Genomic DNA, 18411 nt, shown 5'->3' on the forward strand with positions numbered 1-18411 from the left:
TTAAAGGGGAAAATACTGTATTTTCTTTTCAATAATCTATGAAGAGACAATTAATTCTGACAGCAAAATAATTTTAAAAAACCAGTCACACGATTAGAGATGGGTTTAAAAATGCAAATAAAAGAACAAGGGGAGGAGACCCATTCAGGGAAGACTGCAGTGAACTGGTCCTCCAGCCTATCCTACTCAGGGCATCACTCTGGGCTGTGCTTTCCCCAGGCAGCTGCCTCCTGCCTGCTGACAGACACCAGCCCACCTGGAGTCACTGTGCCGGGACCACGCAGGCGGCAGGAGGCAGCACAGCCACGGCTCCAGGGCTCCATCTGGGGCTGTGCTGCACATCCCACTTCAATCTGATGCTGAAGATGTTTAAAAGCCACTGTCAGGTCCATGTCAAACTTCCTCCTCACATCAGGTCTGTTCAGCAGGTATCCAAGAGGCCAACTCTACCTCCCCGTGCTGAAGAAATCCTGAGGCTGGGAAACGATGTAGCGACCTTGAAGGTGCTCTGGGCACTTAACTGGTATGAAACTGAAGATCTCTGGAGAGGTGCTGAATATTTGCTAATTTTGGAGCAGCTACTGAAGATTTGGGTTTTTTTGGTAACATGCTACTGTTCTCTGGCCAGTCTAAATCAGATGTCCTTTGGTGTCCAGATACAGAGCTCCAGGTGAAGATTACAAGGAGGCAGAAGCAAGCTTTGAGGAGCAGCATTTGTCACATCTGGGGTTGTAGGGAACAATGCATGTGTCCCATGTGTGCCTACGCCTGTCCCCACTGTCAATGCCAGACCCCTCCAAGGTGAAGCATGGTTACAATGTCAAACTTAATTCACTGGGCAAAACCATCTATTCCCTCACTGCCCAAAGACCTTCCTCAAAAAATTTCTTGGCCCTGCTGCTAGTGCTGGCAGGATTATCAGTGAATTTTGGGTAGCCAGGATTTTGCCATCTGTTTAGCTTGGTTTGGGGTCATGGCCGCCGCTATCTTATCCTTTTGCCACTAGCAACTTTACTCGTTATCTGCTGCCACTCCCTTAACTTCAGGACCTGATCCAGCACACTGGGAAAATGAAGTGAGTCTTTTACTCCCAGCACAGGGGCTGGAGTTCTTGGCAGGCTATCTTCTGCTTTCCAGTACTGCTTAAAACTCATTTTATCATCCTCCCAACTCCACCAGTGTTTGCCTACCAGTGCCAGCCCGGCAAGTGGCTCCGCATGCGCAGATCCCGGCTCTCTGGGAGGATCTCTGTGCACAGCTACATCAGCTAAATCTGAAGCAGGATGGTGCCTCACTCTCTCAGCTGGACATGAACAGAGCTCACCAGCATTAGTAAAGTGGAAAGCAGGTACAGAGGGTGTTAAAGGCAGTTGGATTTTGGGACAGGGCAGCAGGGAAAGTGAATTCAAGTCCAGCAGCTGCTATGGCATCCTCCCACCCAGGAGGTTTGCTGGCTGTGCCAACTGTCTCTTGAGTTTTAGGTAGTTCAAAATGCTGTGAATCATGTTTCCAAAAGCTTTTATGTGGCTGACAAACATGGATTTTACCAGTATGATTTCAGCCTGTAGTTCACTTAGCTGCTTCAGGAAACATTATTCTCAACTCACTGGCTGTGGTTGAAGCTGGGAACATTTGTTGTTTGGAGAACCTGGGAGATTACTGAACTTGAGAGAACTTGTGCCACATGACTTTGCTCAGCAGAAGGCTGGGCCTTCAAGGTCCTGAATTCAAGTTAACTCTATTATAACCTATCTTGACCCCCTTAATATTCATACTGACTGAAAAGTCCCATTGGCTAGAGCCCCCTACAAACCCTTGTCCCTTTATGTCAGGCATGTGGACATCATGGCTCCCAGCTCTCTCACTAGTGCCATCATTAAACAAAACACACCACCACCACCACAGCCCTCAGGCTCTGAAACTCATCACCTGAGCACACTACCATGCTTCCCCATTGCTGCAGCCCCAGGACATGCTCTCCTAGGACCAAGCCAGCACAAACTCCTTGAGAAATGACCTACTGGTCACTGCCTCAACCTGCCAAGGAGGGGTCATAAAGACAGATTCTCCCAGGCCATCCACTCCCCCACTCAACGAGTGAAAAAGCAGTAAAAACTAATGTGCAAGACAGCCTTCCCTTGTCCCTCTCCCCCAGCACAGAAGACCAAACCCAAGAGCAGCAGTACAGCCCCTCTGCATGAACAGACATGCCAGGGGCTGGCTTCAGCCAGCTGCTCCCCCCTCCAGGAAGGACAACAGCGCTGGGAGATGTGAGATGGGGCCTTGTTCAGCTCTGAGAATCATTCTCAAAAAACTACTGGAAGACCTAGCGGTAAAGCAAGGGACTACTCCAGCTGGAGTTGTCAGCTAGAGACCTCCCAGCACCACTTACTCAACAGAGTGGAAAAAATAGCTAGCAGGGTACTAATGACTATTTTCCATGTAATTTTAAATCTAAATCCATTTCTTTTTCTTTTTTTTTTTCCTTTTTTTCTTTCCTTTCCACTCACTGGGTTTCTAATACTGGTAACCTTTCTCTATGGCTCCCGTGTGTTGTGTGTGTTTGTGTGTGTGTGACAGAGGCAGTGGGGGTCAGGTGTTTAGGCACTTGTGGCAAAGCCAACACGGTTGTTATCACGGTCAAAGGCAGAGTAGTAGGGTCCAATAAAGACATCTCCCAGGATCCAGAGTGGGCCCGCAGGGGGTGGGATGTCCAGGCCTGAAAAGCCACTCATGCATATAGCCTCTCCTGATCCACCAATCTAGAAAGAAGAGTGAGAGCTTCAATTTAAGCAGGTCATTCCCTTCCCTCCACCTTGTAGGCTTGGCAAGAACACCTGCAAGGCTGCCTTTGCTTCAGCCTCTCCCAGACTGAGATCCAGAGATTACAAAAGTGACTTCCAACCCACCACTTCTGTGACTCCAAACCCAGCTCCCCCTCCCTCAAGCACTAAAGCATCAAGCAAAGCTGCACATGACCATAAACCTCCCAGCCCATGCAGCTCTGAATTAGAGCCATTGATGAAGGTCTGCACAAAATGGTCCTTGCTAGTTGATTCTGATGGTTTAAATGACAGGCTGGTGGCCTCTGCTATAATAAGGCCTTATGGCACCAGAATGCAGCAGAAAAGAACTAAATGTTTGTATAAAGTGATGCAACAGCTTGCCTTCTCTTCCTTAACCATCCTGCTATCCCTCACAAGCATTTGGCAGGGGGTCTTATTCTTGTGAGACTTTGATGAGGTTACCTGGATCCATCTGCAGTGCCACCACCCTGACACCCCAACCTTTCAGACTTCTTCCCGAGCAGCAGCGCCAGCACGGCTTTGGCTGCTCTCATGTTTTGGTGCAGTGGAAGCAAAAGCCAGGCCTTGAGGAAGAAGCATAAGGCTGGAAAAATCTGCCTGGACGTACCTTGAGGACATAGTCTTCTCCTCTGAGGACGAAGTCCTTCCCTCCTAGTACCATTGAGACGTTAGGCAGTGTTGGTACTTTTTCACAGGGGATCACGTACTGAAATTGCAACAGTAAAAGCTTTAGATTGGACCTCCCACACTCAGTCTTCCTCAAGCACAGTCACATCTTTGCTGCGGTTTTCCCTAAAACCAGCTCATCTTGGTGCAGAAACTCAAGCTCGGGCTTGAGTAGGCTGCTCCCTGCCTAGGGCTCCAAACTGAGAGGCAAGAGGGCTTTATGGATAGGCATAGACCCAAAGGATGTTGGATTCAGATTTTGGCTCTATTGAGTCCCAGGGTGTCACAACTCTTTTTTACCAGAGGAGAGGCAGCTGTGGCTCAGTACACAGACAAAGCCAGTTTGATTAACAATGGTAAGTTTGGGGATCATGGCAGGTCTAAGCCAAATATTGCTGCAGCTTGGGTTCTCTGACACTGCAGAAATGCCCAACAAATGCTCATGGCTCTGACTTGGGAGGATTTTCAGAGCAGGCCATTTTTTTCTACAAGGTCTTTATAATCCATATTCTTCTACAATTTTAGGAATGTGAGAGTCTTGTGAGATTAGCTTTGATGGCTGGAAACTTTCATGCAAAATGTTGCCATTTGCATGAAATATACTTTTATTAAAGTGTCTCTGGACTCACAATGTGAATCCTTTGTCACACATGCAACTCAGATTCCTTCTCTTCCACCTCCCAGAGATGGGTGCACAGGTGACTCAAAGCTTCCCAAAGTTCATGGGACCTACTCATACTTCTACTGTGAGTATGAGTAGGGTAGTGAATGCTACCCAGGGTGAAAATATAAAGGGATCCCTGCTGTGCCAGTGGCTTTTCCAGGAGCACAGGCTGGGAACAAAGATCAGAGGGAGCAGAAGACTAGGGTCTCATTAAGCATCTGGGTACAAAGTAGGATATAAACATGGGTGCTGTGATGGCCATAGACCCCCACATTTCAAGCCTGGCCTCACCTCGCCTTTTATGAGTGGTTTTGCACCAATAGCGTCCTGTATCTTCTTCACTTCTTTGGTGGGGCCAGTGATGAGTGAGGTTCCCGTGTCCACGATGGCCTCACAGCCCCCTTCACAAACGGTCAGCCCGTTGGCAACATCAACCCTGGGGAGAGATGCCCAGACATTAGATAACCCTTAAAGGCCTCCCAGTGAAGGCTGAAGGAAGCAGTACACGGAAAGGCAAGGGAGGGCTGTGACAGACACCCAGGAAAGACAGATGCTCAGAAACACTGATGCATCAGCAACTCAATGCACAGACCCCCTGGCTTCCTGTTGTCTGCTTGTGACTGAGCAGGTGCCTTGAAGTATAACTGCATTTCTGCAGAGAGCATGGATGCTGCCTGGGTACCCTGTCTGCTACCTGCACTTCAGAGCTAGTGCTTCAGCTAATGGACATGGGAGAGAGCTAAGGACAATGAGTTACGGACTATTATGGCCCGTGCTACTGCAGAAAAACAAAGGGTTAAGGGGGTGGTGTGACAGCCATGGGCAAGGGAAGGGTTCCTGTACAGAGAAAAGGCAAGCCAGGAACTGCTTGGCTTCCTCACCTGCATTGCATTTCACAGCGGTGCAGAAAGACAAAGCCTTGTAGCCAAGGCTCTGCCATACTTTGCTAACGCTGCAGCTCTGGGGGAAAATGAGAACTAAAACTCTGTGCTGGGGAGGGATGCAATTCCCAGGAAAAGGACACACTCTGATCACAGGCCACTTTTAACTTCCCATCACGTGGGAGAGCTCAGAATAGACCGTGGGGCTGGCGGCCGTCAGCTCAGCCTGCTCTCCTCCCCTCTGCCTCCAACAATGCGCGCTGATTGCTGCACCGTGCCCTTCAGTCAAGGGCTGGCTTCCTGAGGCCTCATCCTGCTCCTCCAGAGCTGTGTGCAGGACAGACGTGCAGCTCAGGCCTTGCTGAGAGCTGAGCAAAACTGGAGTCCAATCTATGGGGCTCGCTCTGCCTGCAAGGAGGACACACTGACATTTTTCTCCACAAGGATGCAGCAGGCTTCCTTTCACAAGGGTCAAGCCATAAACAAGAGGAAAGGATTTCACAGAACATCTCCTTATGGCTTCTGCCTTTCATCTCCTTTCAGCAACAAACAACCCAGCCCTAGGGTGGGATTTAATCTCCTTTTTTTGGTGTGGATGTGTTGCAGGCATGATTCCTTTTCGAGGAGGGTCTCATCCAAGCCTCAGGCATGTGCTGTCTGCACATGTGACCCCACACATGTAATCAGGTGGATGGGGAACTTACGCATCCATGTGGATCTGCCAGTAGGCCTTGCGTGTGACATTAAACCAGGTGAACTTGCCCTTGTAATACTTGGGGTCAGTACCTCCCAAGATCATCTCACCACCAGGATCACCAGCAGGATCTCTGAAAAACAATATCCAAATCTGTGAACATCAAGAGCAGGGTGAGAACAACCTGCTTCAAGTGCCCCCCAAAATACCTTCTAGGGTGCTTGAAGGTGAAGCATAACATTAACAGTATTGGAGACAGATAACTTATGTTGTGCTATGTTATGTCAATGTAAGGACAGATACTGTGAGAGAGGCTGGGATGGGGAAATGGGAATATTTTGGTCCAGCCAAGGCATCCTGCAGCTTTCCACCTGGTACTTTCTCACAGAGACCTGAATAAACTCGCGGCAGGAAAGGGGGATGGCAAAGAGGAAGGAGCGCTGACACAGGGACTTCTACATCAGCTCGTAAGAAGTGCCTGTGCGGGGCTGGACACAGCTGATGTAGGGTTAGGTTACCTGCACTCAACTCTGCCAACTAGCAGCCTTGGACTGAATCCTCAAGGTTATTGTCAGGTAAGAGCTAAGTGCTGAGCAGATGGGAAGAAATATGGTGATGGGGGAGGGCTGGTGCTTGACTGGCCAGCAGCCGCCCTCTCTGCCCCCCCTGCTCTTGGCATGCTACTTTTTGGGCTGAAGTATTTCAGAGTCGCTGCTGCGGTACCAGAACAGTGATGGGGTGTCCTGTGGGGAGCAGCAGTGGGTGGGAAGGTGCTGGCAGCTGCAGAGGAGGATTTCCCAGGGTGGTGACAGAGCATTAGCCCCCTCATTAGTGATGAAAGAGGGGGGCACCCTTGCCTGGGAGGCAACATGGTGGCAACCACATGGCTTATGGATTTTGGCAGCAGACTGGGGCTGTTTACCTCTCTAAAGGGGACTGCAGTAGCAGCAATCTCATGATCGCAGCCCTGTTTATTTTTATTTCTCTTTCCTCTGGAAACATCCTCTGTCTAACATTCATCAGTTAAGAAATCTGGTCACAGATCCACCCAACTTTTTATCAATAAAAGAACTGCATTTCTACTTCCCTTCTCCTTACTTCAGAGCAGCAAACATAAGAGAATTTGGCCTGACTGGTCCTGCAAGCAGAACTTGCTGTGACTTCCTCAACTGGGAAGTGCTGTCCAGAGTGTAAAACAACAGATGACAAGAGGTGCTACTGGGAAACAGAGAAAAGCCAACTGGGCTTGCCCTCACAACCAGAGGAGTGTCGCCAAACCCAACACTACCTGTTTAGGTAGAAAGAGAATATATTTTTTGCGATCAGCTTCTGTCTCATGATGTTATCGAAGAAAGGCTCAACTTCCTCCACAGAGATCTTTGGGTACGCCATGCCCAGGATGCCATCAAACTTGGCAGCGATGAATGTCATGCCTGGCTGCTTCGTGGCCTCCCCAAAGGTCTGATTCAGGATTTCCAGGTCACCAAGCTGTGGGGAGATAGGGAGGGAAGGGAAAAGCAGATTGTAAAGAAAACTGACTCAGAGGACCGGGGTGGTAATGGAACCTCACTGAAGACAGGCTGTAGCACATCCCTCAATGTGCTGCCACACTCTTGCCTGCTTTCACCATTACATTTGTAGGCAGCTGCAGAAACCAGATACCCCGGTGCCACTCTTGTCAGGGAAGAGACTGGCAACTCTGGCTCAGTGGAACCCCCCGAGTCTCTGCAAAGCCCAGCAAATTTCTAAGGGCAGGAGAATCCCTTTAGCCTTTTGCAGTGTCCCAGCACTGACCTTGCTGTTCTACAGCTCCTCCTCTTTGCACAGAAGTCCCATATCCATCTGTCCCTCCTACATCTCTTCCCCCATCACCTACTTCATCATTTTCTCCCAGTCTGAAAAGCTCTTGTGCTGTGCCTTTAAACTTCTTCCCCACTCTGGAAATCTTGTAAGTCATCTATGTATCCTATCTCTTTGGGCGCTGCACCCATCCTCAGCTGGGAGCACAAATCCCTCTCACCTCTGCCCACTACCCCTGTGATCTCCCCTACATAAGAAACATCCCCAGGATACTGCTGAATCTCTTGGAAGAGCCACCAGCCTGCAGAGACCTCCCGTGAAAGGGAAGGAGACCCAGCCAAGAAAGTGAGGTTGAGCCTGAAGCACAAAAATAGCAAGCCGAGTACTGAGAATTCAAAGGTCACCTCCCTTGCCAGCCATGAAAAGGACTGGCATTCCCCACTGGAAAGCTGAAACGTCTTCCAAGGGCAGATCCCCAGAAAAAAGATGATCAGAGAAAGGAGGATAGCTCTGCTGATGGGGAGCAGGATGCATCTGCTTGCTTCTGGCTCTAGCAGTTCAGGAGGCTTGTGAGCTTCTGGCTGACCACAGGCAATTTTAGCATCTGTGCTAGGACAATTTCAGCCTCTCAGCCTGCAGCTAGCAGTCCTGTAGTGAGCCAGGCTGGACTGACAAGCTGGCCTCTCCTACCTGATGGCAGATAACGATCCCTGTAAATTACTAATATCCCCTCAGGGTTAGACAGTGCAAGGCTGGGACAGCAGCGCTGCCTTTAATGGTATTGGAGGACTGCACTAGGAAAGGGCGATCGAGCCTTGCGAAAGCTGAAAGCCACAGGGCAGGATGTGGGGGGAAGAGCGCAAGGCAACGCATCCGCTCGCCAGCGCCTGCCCCAATTGTGCACTCCAGGTTTACAAAGGCCACCCCTCAGCACCTCTGCTCCTCAGCAACTCAGAAAGTTCAATGAAGCTTCTACTTAAAAAAAAGTAAAATGCAATGGACTGATAACACTGAGTGTCAGGATTGTCTGAATATTGCTCTGCTTGCACATCCCAAGGGGGAGACAGATTTCTGCCTAGTCATGGATTCTCAGCAGACCCTGCCTGCACTTGGTCCTCAGCAGGGCTGAAACCCAAGACCATCTTTATCAGAGTGCTCCTGCCAGGTGACAGATCTTTTGTCTCTGTCTCTTGGCTGGCTCTCACTCTGACGCTGAGCAACCAAAAATCATGACCAGTGGATGGCCGTGTCGTGGCCACCCTCCAGCACTTTGCAGACAGATGTCAGCACTCCGCAGACTGCCTGGCCTCCTTGTTAGTGGCCTCAGCCAGCAGTTAGCACTGGATGGCAAAGGCAGACCACGAGGTGAGGGTCTCTTTGGCACAGCTTGGCAGGAGGGCTTGGGGTGCAGAGGCGCAAGGGAGAGCAAGGAAAGTAATCCTCTGTGCAGTGTATCTGCACTGCAGTCATGGGAGAGATTTTGTGCCCCATGGCCAGCTCAGTTTTCTCTGCTGTCCTTGAAGGACATTCCAAGGTTGGGCTGTGATAAAGAGATGAGATGCCTGAGCAGCAGAGGGCTGGCTGAACCTGCTGCTCTTTGGAGAGCAAGCAGCACTACAGAGTGCAGTGCTACAGGGCATTGCTCCTCCACAGAATGAGAGAGAGTATTTGACATGAGCTCATCTCCCTCCAAAAAAAATTAGGGCTGAGGGACTCCAGACTACCTGCCAACAAGCATCTTTTGGTCAGATGTCAATGCTACCAGAGGTTGCTGTGGCTGCTTCCACCCACCAGAATGGCTGGAGCCAAGAGGGTCACCCTAAAGGTTATTTCTATGTCTTTCTTTCAAGACTATACCTGACTGGGAGCTTGCCTACAACATGTGAATCAGAGGATGCATCCTGGTGTCCAAGATAAAGGTCCCTGACCCTCAGAGTCACCCCTGCTCCTGCCTACTACAAGTGGATGCTGCTCAGCTCCATGCAAGTGGTTTCTCTTGCTTCTGTACAGACAGAAACCAAATGCTACAAGCTGTGCTATCTGACAAGAGCCATCCCACTTCCCGAACAAACTGAGGCACAAAATTCTTCCTCTGAGCTGCTGGGAAGTGAAGAGCTAATTAGGAAACAGGCACTAGGGTGAAAATTACAAATCAAAAAAAGAGAAAAAACCGGCAATTTTCTTTCTAACTCATGTTAGCCCTTGCATTAAGCCCACACTTTCTAAGGACAATGAAGTTTGCTGTTTGCCTTGCTGTATCTTTGGATGCAGCATAGAGGCAATAGCTGATGCTTCCAGGCTAGCCTGAAATCTTCATGCTTTAAGGATGGGCTACAGAGTGCACCTTGCAAGAGTCACATGCTTTAAGTTTCTCCTGGATACTTTTCTTTTGATTCTGATGAAATTTGTAAGTCAATACTTTTCAGCTGGACTTAAAAAGAAACCTCCAAATCTCCAGGTTTATCTGTTTATTCAAAACTTTTGCTTTGTTTCTCCCCTCCTGCAAAGCAAACATATGCTCTTATCCCTGCCAGGAGAGCGAGTAATCTGAGAGCACATGCACCCCTGACGTTTGGCAGCTGGCAAACTCTCACAAGCATCTGTACCTGGGAGGAAGTCATGAAAGGCACTCGTCCTTCACAGGACAGAAAGTTCAGCCTTTGCTTGCTGGAAAAGCAAACTGTTAAGCAACTACCAACCAGCTAACTCAAGCTGCACCCTGAACACTGCTGGGGAACCTCTCCCCACAGTGTTACCCAGTCTTTACAAGCATAAGCACCAGTTCTTGATGTGAGACCAGGATGAGGCAGTAAAGAGACCTTTTCTGGTCTGTGTTTGGGCAGCTGCCCCATGTGGGCATCCACTAATATGTGGATATTGGCCAAGAACAAGTTGGGCACCACCAGTGGTGTTGGCATGTGCTTGGGCTGCTAAGTTTTTGGGGTCACCAGGAAAAGGGTTGGAGGGATAGCCAGAGACCCTGTTTGCAGGGGCACCATGTAAGCAGTCCCCACTGCCAGCCTGCTGACCTGCAGATTAAGACCTTCTCTCTTCTCATCTTGCCATGGTTATTGTTACCTCAACAGTCATCATTATCAGGTCATTTCAGAGGACTTGGAAACACAGCACTGAAGGATGATCTACATGAGTAGGACACTAAAGAAGGGAGACCCACTGAAACCTAAGAGCTCTGAGCACTCTACTGGAAGCAGTCTGGGGCAGTCGTAACTCACCGTGACCACGTCTTGGCTGAGGAACCCGGAAAGGCTCCCTGTCCCATAGCGGATGGCAAACTTGGTGCCGTTCTTCACATAGGTGCTGGATTTGGAGGAGTCGTACTTGTGGTGCACCACTGCAGTCGGGAAGGGGGACACAAGGGGACACACAGCATTAGTGTTCCTTTATATATACAGTCACTCACTCAATACCTAACCCCACACCATCCAGCTTATCTGGGCAAATGGACACTCGATGTGAAGGTGGGCCTGAACCCAGGGTTTGCCAAGCTCAGACTGCTTAACAAAGCATTTCAGTGCCTAGGGAATTAGGTGGGCAGATCCAATTCAGGCAGTTAAATCCGATTTGGCCACTGGGTATTAAAAACCTAGAGGTTATGTGGCTAGTGTGGCGTGTTAGTCAGCAGAGCAAAATGTATCCCTCCGCACGCCATGGAGAACCAGGGTGGCTTTAAATATAGTCTGCTCTGGGCATGAAATTTTCCACCTCATGGACTTATCTGGTTCTTTTACTAGGAGTAGCTGGAAATACATTTTTCATACATTGTTTTTAGTACAGAAAGAATTCAAAATATTCCTTTATTTGCAGAGGAGAAGGGCTTTCCCCTAGTCTAAGCTGCTTTTCCCCTTGGCTGGGTTGGGAGCTGTAGGACATCTCTGGTGTTATGGGCAGGCAGATTCCTCCTCCCTAGACTCCTCCCAAGTCACGAGTTGGCCAGCGCAGTCCCATGGCTGGTTGCTGAGTGGTGCAGACAGCAGCTGAGGATGAACCAGCTGAGCCCTACACAAAGTGACAGTGCTACACAAGGAGCTTCCCAGCTAGGCTGTCTGGGTCCCACTTTGGATTCCAGTCTGGCAGGAGGTTAACTTCCTTGTATATTCATAAAACAAGCCCTTTGGTCCCAGCACCTCTTGAGGCACTGCCTTGAGAAACCATCTCCCTGCTACAATCAGGAACTCCCTAGGCATACCAGGTCTGGACTTCACCACCCTGCCAGTGTCCTAAATCTTCTTTCACACATGTAAAAAGAAGGTCTGTCTACAAGAAGTCTAAATTTCCACCCTACTCCCAATGAGTGCTGTGGAATGCCTTTCATGGTTGCGTTTGTTGACTCCACAGGTTTCTTCACTCTACTTAAGCAACACAACCAGTGGCTTTTAAATGGCATTTTGCCATAGCCAGGTCTGACATCTTCAGCTGTGGAAGTTTATTGCATAGGAACGCCACAGAATAATAATAAAAAAAACTTTGTAGTTCCTAAGACATTCTCATTTCATTGTGCCTACCTGGCCCTCGTTAATTATAACTCCATAAACATGCACACACATGCTCTGTGCAGCAATAAACCAGAAACTAGGACAGTTTGTATCAGATCTGGCAAGAGGCTGACTTAAAAAAAGTCAGCCTTGCGCAATAGGATAACAGCAGCACTGGTCTATAACTTGGGGAGAAACATCACAACCAATGACGCTGCTCCCTTGCTGTAGGGCTGAAGCTGTTGGAGAAGAGTTGGCCCTGTGTGGGTGTTACTTGGAAAAGAAGAAACCCAGGAAAGGACTAATGAAGGATGGATGCAGGAAGCTGGGATTGTATTTCCAGCTCTGACCCTATAAAACCCATAGACCTCTGGCAAGTCATTTCCTGCTGCTGCCTCAGTTTCTCCTCTTGCAATGCAATTTTGCAGGGAAGGAGAAGGTGTTTAGCAGTTTCTGGCACCCGAGACACTTACTGCAGGCGATGTCAAGCTTGGAACAGTGGGTGGATGGCACCCAGAGGTTGGAGGAGCCAGTGTCAAAGATCACGGTGAAATTCTGGGGGGGTGTTCCGATACCAATCAAACCGTAATATTGGGCCTGCAAAACAGAAAAAGGGAGCCATGAGCAGAGGCAGCTGGATAAAAGCAGCGATTAAAGATCAAAAAATCTCTTTGGGTTGAATTGAGGATCAGCTTCTTATCTAGACATTACCTTCCTCTTGTTTTTGGCACTGATGGGTTCCCAGCCTCTGCCCTCTAGAAGGGAGGTTCCCCATCAGTGTTCAGAACTCATTACAGTGGGTGTGAAAAGGATAAATTGAGGACAAGTGGGATGGGTGAGTGCGGGGGAGGACATTTGGGGCAGGGAGACAGGGAAGAAGAGAAGGGGGAAGGTCTGCAGGCTAGCATGCAGTTCACTACAAGGATGAGAAAAAACGATGGAAGGAGGCCAAGCAAAACACCTGTGTTATTGAAAAGCTGAACTTGGCTGGGAAGCTGCTTGGCCTGTGGGTTCACAGAGAAACTGTAGGTTACAGTGAGCAGCAGCACTGCCCACTGCAGGTGGAGGTACAGTTGCTGAGGGTTTTGGTGCTTGATGGTAAGCTCTAGGAATGGGGAGGAATAAACAAATGCTCAGTCTCCAGAGAAAATGGGAGGAGTGGTGGGAACAAAGAGCATGAGCAGCACCACCAGAGATGGATTTAGGCCTCCGGGGGAAAGACTGGGAGAAGTCCCTATAGCACAGGTATCTGATGGATACCCCTTTGCTCTGAGACTACATTTCTGCTGGGACTGGAAGAAACCTGAATGGCTGAATTGTTGGCAAGGTATCCCTCTCTCCACAGAGGAGAGGATGAATGGAGAATGCTAGGCAGGTGCTACATGGACTCATTTTTCCCCAGTCCTCCCAAACAGGCAGGCAGCTGTGTCCTGCCTGGTAAGCAGCTGGTTCAGGGTTCTAGAGAGAAGGCTGCTAGAAAGGGAAGTCAGCCAGTAGCCTTTCCAAACCTCTCATATAGTGAATTAGTGAATTAAGGCGGGGGGGGGAGAGAAGAAAACAGGATTATCAGTTGTTCACCTCCCGTGTGCTTATTCTGCAAGGCTTGCTCACTAAGTAATTAACAATCCATTGCAACGTTGCAATTAGCCATAATGGGGATGCAGCACTTGCTTCCAGTGGTTCTGTAGTTATTGCTGGGGCTTGAAAATCAGCCACCAGTACAGGGGCTTCGTTTGTCTCATACATAGACCCATGAAGGGTCTCAGGTGTTGGCAGGAAGCATACAAGGCAGGCTAGTGGGGGTTGTCCCAAGAATTCCTTTGGCAGCAAAAGTATTTTCAGCCAGGCTGGAAGGGACCCACTGGTCCCTTATCTGCCACCACAGGTTGGGTTGGTGCCCTGTGACAAGGGAAAACAGTGCTGCCCTGAGCAGCGGTCTGAGCTGTGGTTGCAGAGACAACACTGTGACACAACCGCTTCTCCTGGTTTTCAACACTGCCAGCGGAAACACCGGTGGCCCTTCCCAGGACAGGATGGCACTGGCTGGGTGACAAGAGCTCCTGGGGAAGGGCAGCAGGGGGAATATATCCTGAATTAATGCCTAAATATCTGAGTCCAGCTTTATTCTGCCAGCTAATGCTCATATCCTACACTGCCTGGTAAGGAACCCTGAAATAGTAAACCCTACATGTGTCTGGCAGCAGGGCAAGGGCAAACTCCATGTCCTTTATCTGGCTTCTCTTTCCACCACCACACAGGTACCTTTGCTCCCTAAGTTGCTGAGAAGGAAGTGCAGGTAGAGGGTGACTTCTCCCAAGGCAGTGCAGAAGATGAAAGATAGTGAGAAGGGTTTTGCATTCCCAGTCCCATAGTAAGCTAGTATCCAATCTGAGTCTTCTTACAATATCCTGTGCTCACTTATGCTCCAACACCTCGAGGAGTGGAGCATGATTTTTATGCCCCTGTCTTGCCAGAAGAAGAGTCCAAATGGCCAGAAGACACTAGGAAGGATTGTAAATGAGCAGGCCCCTATTTATGATTGTTAATTAGTGACAAAGGGGAAAGGAAATAGGTCACAAACTGAAAAGCTCCTGCTTGAGTGGCAGTGGGTTGTTTGTTGTTATTATAATTACTAGTATTAGCATTTTTAGTTTAGTAATGATGGGAAGCACCTTTTGGCACCCACTCACTCACTAAGCCATGGGGGTGCATGAATCTGTCCTACAGGATCAACATCTCTCCTTCCTTTGCCTTCCTGGCTAGTGGGAGGCTGGCATGTCTCACCACCCCCTGGGATGGGTACCCCTACAAGTGACAGTCCACCACTCTGCTGGGGTTGGCTGCAGAGGGGATGATGTGCAGGGGGGAGGTACTCACATCCATGTAGTTCTTCAAAATCTCTGGAGTGGGGTTACCCTCCTCGACAAAGCCCAGCCTGTACTTGATGCCTTCGGTGATGGCATTCATATCTGGGATCTCCCCTGCCTCTCTCAGGATCCGCCGCATGGAAGGGAACTTGGTCAGGGGGATCCTGTGTGGGGAGGGCAAACATGTTAAACGTGTTAAAGGGGGTGTGTAGGGGAGGGATAGCTAGAGAAGGGGTGCAAGCAAGGCTCCATTCAACACAGGGGATGTGCCAGTACGAGGTAGGGGAGGTTTGGGCTCCTGCCAGCACCCTACGCTAGATCCCCCTCGCCGTGCTGCGTTCAGTGTTTTTCCCAAAGCCGGAGAATAGGGGGAAATGCCGGGGGGCTGCTGGAGGTCACCAGGTGTAGGGGAAGCTGGGCTGAGGCCCCTCCATGCGCAGGGTGGGGGGGGGTGTTCCGAACCTTCCCCTCCTCGCTTTGATGGAGGGCTGTGAGGGGAGCTCGGAGGCCACCGCTGCAGCAGTACCGGGGGTGCGTCTCCCCCGTCCTCCCCAACCCTGAGGAACCCCCTCCTCTCACCTGATGAGGGCGGCGCAGGTCCCGGCCAGGACGAGCAGCAGCAGGAGGCCGCGGGGCCCCATGGCGGCAAAGGCGCTTCTGCCGGCGGTGCCGAGTGGTCAGAGGCTGGAGGTCCCGACGCTGAGAGGCCGCGACGCCGCTCCTGCTTTCCGCCCGTGTTTTTGTAGGCAGAGCGGGCCCTCTCCACGGATTTCTGGAGTCAGCTGACGGTCTAAAATTGCAACCGGCGTCACGTGAGGGCGGGCCGGGGCGGGGAGCGGGGCCGGGGGCCCCCCCTCCCCGGGCTGACCCCCCGCGCCTCGGGCCGTGACTCAGCCCCCGGGAAAGGGGAATAAACACCCTGAAATCAGTCACGAGATGCCTGTCCGGCCGCGCGTGCTCCTTCTCTGCTGGATTGCCTTTAACTTCCTTCTGCCGGGCTGGGTTTCTTTGTGTTCTTTCCAGGTTATCCGGCGTTTTTTCCTCCTGGGGATTGGAGCGGGGCGGGGGGACACGGGACACAGGCACAGCCCCGGGCAGCAGAGCCCGGGCTCCTCGCAGGGCCTTGGCCACCCTCCGTCCGCCACCGCGGGGGTCTCATTGGGCACCCCCAGCCCCGGGTTTATGCCAGGCCTCAGGACACCTCCACCTTGGGGAACTCATCCCTCCAATGCCTCCCAGCTGGGCGTTTCTGGGAAAGATGGGCATATTCTAGGCCACAGCTTTTTTGAGGGGCATGGTGCGAGGCCTGGGTGAGGGGATGCCAAACCATATCTGCCACCCCTCAAAATGCACTGTGGTGGTGCTGGGCCACCTGCAGCCATCGAGAAGGATGCTGGTGCAGGGCAGGGGCCCTGAGGTCTGCCCCTTCCTCAAAATGCAGACTGAGCATCGAGGAGTACCAGGATAGGCTCTTCACTACCACCGGAGTGTCGTAACAGCGTTCAGAGGTGTCACACCACTCCAGCTCGGGAGGCCACAGCTAATCTCTGCCCAGTTTGCCCCACAGAGCTCTTACAGAGCCACGAGACCTGCTGGAAAAACAATGAAAATTAAATCGGATTTACAGACATTTCCCCTTCCAAGTCCTAAGGGCTGCGGGGGGCTTGTTTTCTGCTCCTGCTTGTGTCCAGTCGTGGGGATGGGAAAGCAGCAGCTTGTGGGTTGAGCTGGGCCCTGCTGGAGTGAGGGGCCCCTAGCTTTGCGGTGGGGTTCCTGTCCCCCTCCCGTCACACTTGTGTTCATGCAACTTCTGTAAAATTGCTGTGTCATGTCACTGAAACCTCACTTGCACCATCTCCTTCCCACACTCTGTCCCTAAGCTTCTTCCATCCTCCCATGGCCTTGCATAGGATCCTGCTGCCCTGGGTCCATCTACCCCCCTAACTGTGATCCACCCCAAGTATTTTTAGAGGGCGTTTCTGCCCTGGGGTGTATCTTGTTCCATGAGCTCTCCAAATTGCTACATCTTGGTCAAGCTGAGGGGCTTCAGGAAACCTGCTGCCTTCCTGTGGGACACAGCTGCCATTGGGATGAGGTTTTCTGGAGCGATTGGATTGGATTCTGGAGGCATTGGCTGAACCTGGTGGGTCCCGTTACTTTGGCCAGCACCTGCTTTCCTCCTGCCCCTGCGGGTGTGTGGTCAAGCTGAGTGCCACTGACCATGAGTCAGCAAAACCCATTTCCCTCCCGGCCCCGAGGCACTGTGTGACTCAGCAAAATCGCGTGTGGCTCATTCGGGCAAGGGGCCAAGGCATAGTGGGTCCACAGCACCGGTAGCCTGAGCCCAGAGGCATCACCACCACCGCTGCTGCTGCTACTGCTGTGGGCTCCAGCTCACGGATCTCCTTCTCTTGTCCCCTTGAATGCTCGTGGGCAGGAGTGGGTCAGACATAAACCAGCCCGACTGTGGCCCCATCCAAGCAAGCTCGCCCTCCCAAGCGGCTTTAAACCCCTTTATAAATGTGCTTTGCAGAGAAAAAGGACAGTCCTGACGCCAGGCCCAGGCCTCCCCTACGTCCCTTACAGGCTTTCCTGGAGCCTGTAGCAGAGCAAGTGAAGTACCAGCCCTCCTCCCTTCTCTTTGAAGTGGCTGGGAAACTGCAGCTAGCCAGGCAACCTGCACCTTGGCCCCCAGGCTGGGGCACCTACGGTAGTTCCTCCTCGAGCGTTTCCAGTCTGGCCAGTCTCTGCTAGAATCCCGTGGCTATGGAGTGGGCTCCAGTGGGCAGGGATGGGCCAGTGAGTACAGCATGCCGTACTAGTCACGTACCATCACACAGTGCACAGCAAAGTGCTTCAGCAGAGTAAAGAACTCTGGACCCAGGCTGTGTCTGGGGTTTTTTTTTATTCTAAAGGATTAAAGGCAGCAAGCTTTGCTGTTATGGATGAACCTTTGCTTGAGCTTCATGGTAGCAAGGCTTGTGTTCTCATCTGGGACTGCTCTCATACCACTGCAAGAGGGTTGCTGCTTTTAGAGCTGTTCTAAGTGACTTATATGTCCCATGTTTCCAATGGTTTATTGGGAAAAAGGGAGAATGGGGCTGTCTCAGGGAATGTCCCAATAGTGATCCTCTCCTGGGCGCTTGCAGGATGGGAAGTGACTGGGGGTCTTATCCCCTGAGATTTTAATCTGTCTCTGTCCCTTGGCACCAGTAGTTTTAGAGCTGACACTGCAGTGCCTGCATGCTTGGGGGCCAGCGGCTCCAGCAAGGAGACAGGATTTCTGCATTCAGGCTCCCTCAGCACTGCTGTGGAATGTTTGCCTTGATGTTAAAGCCTTGAGAGGCACAGTGGGTATGTTTAACCAGGAGCTGGGAGCACGTCTAGGTATTTATATATAGGCTGGGACCGTGAGAGTTGCACCATATTATCCTAAAAAGATAGAGTGGCACGAGCCTGGGCTTAGGGTTTTTTACACATTTTTCCTTGTTTGTGGAGCAAACAGGGAGTGCAATGGCTGAGGCATCTAGAGAACGTGT

At 50.9% G+C, this 18411-nt stretch overlaps 1 protein-coding gene across 1 annotated transcript; it reads right to left on the reverse strand.

Moving 5' to 3' along the window:
* CTSD (cathepsin D) lies at positions 1–15668 on the reverse strand. The gene is made up of 9 exons (XM_083863058.1): positions 15452–15668; positions 14883–15036; positions 12479–12602; positions 10746–10864; positions 7001–7200; positions 5723–5845; positions 4429–4573; positions 3415–3513; positions 1–2762 (listed from the first exon to the last, which is right to left on the reverse strand). Exons 1-9 carry the CDS (start codon positions 15511–15513, stop codon positions 2601–2603), a joined length of 1188 nt encoding a protein of 395 aa, XP_083719184.1. The 5' UTR covers positions 15514–15668; the 3' UTR covers positions 1–2600.
* Between the last annotated feature and the right edge of the window lie 2743 nt (positions 15669–18411).

This window comes from Zosterops lateralis (assembly GCF_965231275.1).
Source record: "Zosterops lateralis genome assembly, chromosome: 6".
In the NCBI taxonomy this organism is placed as follows: domain Eukaryota; kingdom Metazoa; phylum Chordata; class Aves; order Passeriformes; family Zosteropidae; genus Zosterops; species Zosterops lateralis.